This window comes from Cariama cristata, unplaced genomic scaffold (genome assembly GCF_000690535.1).
Source record: "Cariama cristata isolate BGI_N322 unplaced genomic scaffold, ASM69053v1 scaffold10884, whole genome shotgun sequence".
Taxonomy (NCBI): Eukaryota; Metazoa; Chordata; class Aves; order Cariamiformes; family Cariamidae; genus Cariama; species Cariama cristata.
In genome coordinates this window covers 13,017-18,663 of record NW_009612380.1, presented here as the reverse complement: position 1 = coordinate 18,663, position 5,647 = coordinate 13,017, and the positions used below count along the sequence as shown (strand labels likewise).

Below are 5,647 nucleotides of genomic sequence, written 5' to 3'. Positions count from 1 at the left end.
GGGCTTTGAGCAACCTGGTCTGGTGGAAGGTGTCCCTACTCGTTGCAGGGGGGAGCGGGTTGGACTAGATGACCTTTAAAGGTCCCTTCCAGTTAAACCATGCTATGATTTACAGACCTTGTTGATGTATTTGCTTGTACGTTCAAACATTGCCCTTCAGGAAGAATCCATCTTAGTACTGGTATTTGGACAGACAGACACCTCTGCAGTTCTGTCTTTTACCCTGCTCATTCAGGCTTCTGTGTCCTCTCCCAGGCTTGGAGCACCAGCATTGCTAAGAACCCTACCTGGGTCCTTCCTTCTGTCCCTTCTTTTCAGCCAGCGCCTTCCCGCAGATGCTGCTGTAGAAGGTGATGGTGACCGCCGACCTGTTGTCTCACAGGAGCATTCAGCGTTAACAGAGGGCCGAAAGGCAAAGCACTGTTGGGTACAAGACAGTATGTTAGAGACTGCGTTGGTCTGAGGTGCTGAAGCCGTGCTGCAGGTGAGCATGTTGGCCATATGAACAGGTGGCCACTCCAGGCAGCTTTGGTTTGCCAGAATTTTGGTCTGAAGCATCACCATAACGTCATAATCGCCCGATTTCGCCTTTTAGAGGATCCTCCTTTGGCTTGCATTTTTGTAGCACTAGGGCAGCATTGTACGTATTGATGGGAAGGGTCTCTCTGCCGGTACGTTGTTTAAAAATAACATTGCTTGCAAGGATGGGCAGTTACTGCAGTTGTGACTTCAGTAACTGAGGGTGAAAAGCGCCTGAAAATAAAGTTGTAGCTAGAGTACTGAATCAGAGTCAGAGAAACTTCACATACAGACCTGGGCTTAGTCCTGCTCCCCTTCTATGTAACGAAAAGTTGGTGGTATTAAGCCATTTTGAATGTTAATTAATTACTGTAACTATGGGATCACCATACATCAATGGAGTTTCAACAAAATACTGAAGTTTAGTAAGCTTTTTCTTCCCCCAAGGCCGGTGCATGGTCTGTGCCCAATATCTCCGTTCTTTTAGAAACGCTCATAATGTTGACAAGAGACCCGTTTCAAGTACAGCAGGTGTGAGCCTTGCGAGCATCTTCTACCCTGATCTCGTTGCCCAGAGGACTGTTCCAGGAGAGAAGAGGACTACCGTGCCCTTTTCTTTTTGCAATATATAGAATTGGGAGCTGAATAGAAAGTAGTTCAGTTATATTTTCCCTATTCCAGAATTCAGGATACCCATCACCTCTGACCCATTATCATCCTTGGGATATGAAACAGATGTCCAGCCCATCATGAACAATGGCAGGCAGAGGGAAGTCTGGCTTATCTTTCCTTTAGCAACCTTAAAATGATAACTGGGGGGAAAAAAAAAGACACCTTCTGTTCAAAATTCACACACAACTTCTATTAGTCCCACAAAGCTGTCCCTCTATTTTATAAGAATTTCCCATTTGTTATTGTTATTAAAGAGCAGGAACATGGTAATTTAAATTACTCCCGGCTTTCATTTTCAATGACAAAAAAAAAGAGGGGGAGGAAGGCACTTGTTTAGATAAAAGCTTCTGAAATAGAAAAATGTATGCCTTTTATGCTGGAATAGAGCGGCAGACCTATGGAAAGAATAAGGTTCTGCGTAGCTGTTGTGATTGCACAGGAGAGGGGCTGCCAATAGCGTACGCTACTTACCGAGTCATTTAAGGAACTTTGATAACTGTCCACCTAAATGCAACGTATTTCCCTCGGGAAACAGAAAAGAGGTTTTATTGCGCTCTGTTTTTCCTTCTTTCAGTAGCTTTTGAAAATTATGTATGCATGGGTATTTTCAGTTTAATCATGTAATTTTTAAACTATTACTTAAAGCTCAAATTCAGTGTAATCAGCCCATCTGTTAGCAATGGTTATAAAATTATGTTGAAGATTAAAAATCTGATGCAGTGTCAATACGTCCTAGCATAATGAAGCTTGTTTTATGATGAATGACTAGGATATGGCTTTTGTCTACTTGAGCAGCTTTAAAATGGTAAACCCTTTGTAGACTTAATGTGTGAAATGCGAAGGCATGTATAGAACGACGACAAATTTAAAAACTCGGATCCTGTATTTGTAGATGTGGTGGCTTTGCAGGCCTTGGGAAATGCCAGCAGAGTAATTTCACATCGCAACCGAATTCACTGCATTTTTCAGTCCATGAAACACTACCCTGGCTCTGCTCTCCGCCCTGTAGAGGGTCACCCAAACAGGCACTGAGAAATGCCCGTTTGCTAAATTCAGTGCTCATTTTAGACAGGCCAGCATGACCTGGTGGGGAAATGAGCACAGCATTCCCTTACCTGAAGTGAAGGTACCGCTAAAAAGTCCTTCAGAACTTGAAGCACTGTAACCCAACCTAATGGACCCACAAGGAAGAGTTAACATTTTAAGCATTTCTGTGAAAGAGCCATATATAATCATATCTATTGGACAAGGAAGAGTTAACATTTTAAGCATTTTAATTCTAGCATTACTGTGAAAGAGCCATATATAATCATCTCTATTGGAAAACCATTCTTTATGTGGACAGTTTTTATTGCTTTAAAATGTGTCCTTGGGAGGAAAAAAAAGAAAAAGGCAGCCCGTTTTGCAAAAATAAAACTGTGTAAGCCCTTTATATAGTCTGTGTGCTAAACTTCCTGCAAAGTCTTCCTCCCCTGCAAACTCTGCCTGCAGATGAAGTGTTTTAACCTTGCCCTCTTAATTTATTCTACATTCTAATTTTCAATAAACAGATGCCGCCTCTTTTCGCGCTTGTTTCCACATTGTTCCACATTCTGCCTGTGTTGTTTCTGCATGTGTGAATATTCAATTATCTATTTCTCCATGATTCTGCAACTGATGTACTGAATGTCGGTACAGGTTTGGGGGAGGGTAACCGGGGAAGGCAAAACTTTGAGGAAAAAGAGTTACAGAAGTTTGAACTATTCTGAGACTCGGGGACATTCCCTGAAAGCTTTAGACATAAGAAGAATAGGACAAGAGGAAACGGTCTCAAGTTGCGCCAGGGGAGGTTCAGGTTGGATGTTAGGAAGAACTTCTTCACTGTAAGAGTCGTTAAGCATTGGAACGGGCTCCCCAGGGAGGTGGTGGAGTCATCGTCCCTGGAGGTGTTCAATTAGATGTGGCGCTTCGAGACATGGTTTAGTGGGTTTAGCGGGCATGGTGGCGTTGGGTATACGGTTGGACTTGACCATAATGATTCTAAGAAAATCGTAAACCACAACGAGAAATGCAAAGGTTACAAAAACACCAGTGCACAGAAGCAGAGTTGCTGCACACTGGCTGGTAACATGGAAGTATTTCTTTGGTCAGCACTTGGGTGTGCAATGCTTGATAGCGACCAATTCTGGAAATTGTGTCTTTTTTTGGGTAAGAAAGAAGCACAAAGCAGCTGATTGCCATTGTGGTTACTGCTGCCTAAGAAGAGCTGTCAACACATCTTAAGACTCAAAGGTGAAGTACACTACGTAAAGGATGAAATATTTCTCTTTAAGGGAATGGCCCAAACAAGGAGATCGCAGGACAGCTCCTCAGTACAGCTCTTAAGACCTTGTGGCCCAAAAGCCTAGTTGCAGGTATCGGTAGCTTTAATCTGTAAATCTAAGGGACTGAGTGCACAGAACCACACTGGCTTCCAAACTCGACAGTTACTAACTGCTGCTGCGTTACTCCCTCGTAAGGATACCTCTTTCCTGACGCACTAGCGAGTGCTTTCTTACCTTTGCAACCCGTGCCGAGTGACTTAATACTCTTATTATGGACAGCTTTAAGGAAAGAGACTGAGCTAAACTGCATTTTGGAGGTATGTACCAAAACCGGTAGGCTGGGTAGGGACAAAGCTTGGGTTCAGAAGTTTGTGTTTGCCAAAAATGGTACAAAATTTAGAACAGCAGAGGCGGAGCTGGAGCTCGCAGGCAGGAGCCTGCAACTGGTGCAGTTTCAGAAGCCAGGGACACTAAAGGGAAAGACGGCAGAGCAAGGACACGCTGACTGAGAAGCAGCAGCTCCCTGGGGAGCGTTTGCCGGCAAGGCTCGGGCAGAGTCGGCCTTGCTCTCCCGCTCCTCCCTGGCACAGACCCCTCCGCATCTCGGCACCAGCGTGCTCTCTGCTCTTCCATCCGCACCCCTCTCTCCCCTTACCTGGCAATATATCACTGGTTTTTGCTTGCCTGGCAAGGGCTATGTGGCATTTTTCTGACTTCAGGTGCAGCAAAGCACTCCCATCTGTCCCGTAGGTCCTGCAACAAAAGCAAAAAGGCCCAGATAGGAAAGTGTGGCCCAGAAATGAGGTGGCCATGAAAGACTTTCATCAGTGGAGCCTGATGATGAAGAGCCAGAGCAGAATCCTGACACTAATGGGAGCAGATGTGTTGTCCCGAGGCGCTGCGGTACCCTGAACAAATTTAATGCAATTGCACAGCTGTTTAGAACCGCTATTCAGCAGTACAGACAATTGGTGAGAACAACCGGAACAGTAAAAGCATCTAAAGGGCAGAACAAACATGATAAACAACTTTCTTGCCATACGCTCCTGCCTTTTGGTCCCTGAACCAAGAGGCACGTGCTGCTTTGCAGGAGGAGGCTTCTCCCTCCGCTTCTCAAACCCCGGCCTCTGTCCCAGCTCGCTGCCCCTGCTCAGCGTCCTGCCAGCCCCATCGTAATCCCTCCCCTTGCTCTCCAGAAGGAGCAGTTCAGAAATGACCTCATAGCTACAGCTGTGGTAAGCTACGAGGCCTAGGAATAAAAGGTTCAAAACTAAGTTGAGACGTACAAAATAGACTTCGCGCTATCGTCTGGAAGTGCGCAAAGGCTGAGAAATTAATTCTTCCGCCACCTGCAAAATAAGAAGCACGTACCGGTTCTGCGGCCGGCGCGACAGCTGATCACTCACCTGGTGTGGTACCTCTGGGATGAGGCTCAAAGCCCCAAGGATCTCTCCGCACACGTTTGGATTATTTTAGCTTGAAAGCAAGACACGTAATTATGTTTGTGTCCCTGCAAGCCACACGTAAGTAGAACTTCGAATACTTGCCAGGCTTGGGCAACAGTCAGGTTTTGAAAGTGTAAATGGCCTGTTAGGAGAGCTGGCTTTGCATGTTGATTTCCAGGAGATCAAAGGAATTAAAACAACAACAACAACACAAAAATCCTGATGTACAGCCTGTACAGGCCCCATGCAGGTAGAGAGCAGCACTGCCCGGCTGTAGGCTGGCTTTGCGTGCAGACCTGGTCAGCACTCGGTGTGCCAGGCAAAGGCTCTGCAGCCGCAGCTCCGCTCTATGCAACGAGAGCGAGAAAGCTCAGAAAACAAACAAAACAAAAAAAAACCCACCACCAAACACAAACCCACAAAACTTTCTAACCTGAAAATTACTGGAAAAGGAAAGGTGATGTTCTGTGAGTACGCTGCCCAGCCGGAGACGGAAACGGTGATGAAGTTCACCTCCCTGTATCACTAAGCAGACCCTTAAAAGTTAAAAGATGCATTCGATTTGGAAACGTTGCTCACTGGACAAAGTCAAACCTGTTCCTGTCCAGCAAGCGCAGGCTGTCGCTGCAGCATATTCTGCACGTGGCATTTGCATGAGCCCTAGTAGGAATTTCATCGGTCTGCTCGGATAGCACGGCAGCAGGGAAC

At 45.8% G+C, this 5,647-nt stretch overlaps 1 protein-coding gene across 1 annotated transcript in view; it reads right to left on the bottom strand.

Annotated features, from left to right (window-relative positions):
* The window catches only part of LOC104160472, a 16,906-nt gene that overhangs the window by 3,266 nt on the left and 7,993 nt on the right, over nucleotides 1-5,647 (bottom strand). The window contains exons 5-7 of the mRNA XM_009698600.1: nucleotides 5,177-5,286; nucleotides 4,512-4,743; nucleotides 4,150-4,247 (exon numbers count right to left, since the gene is read on the bottom strand). Coding sequence (XP_009696902.1) covers nucleotides 4,150-4,247; nucleotides 4,512-4,743; nucleotides 5,177-5,286 — 440 coding nt within the window. The remainder of the gene's footprint in view (nucleotides 1-4,149; nucleotides 4,248-4,511; nucleotides 4,744-5,176; nucleotides 5,287-5,647) is intronic.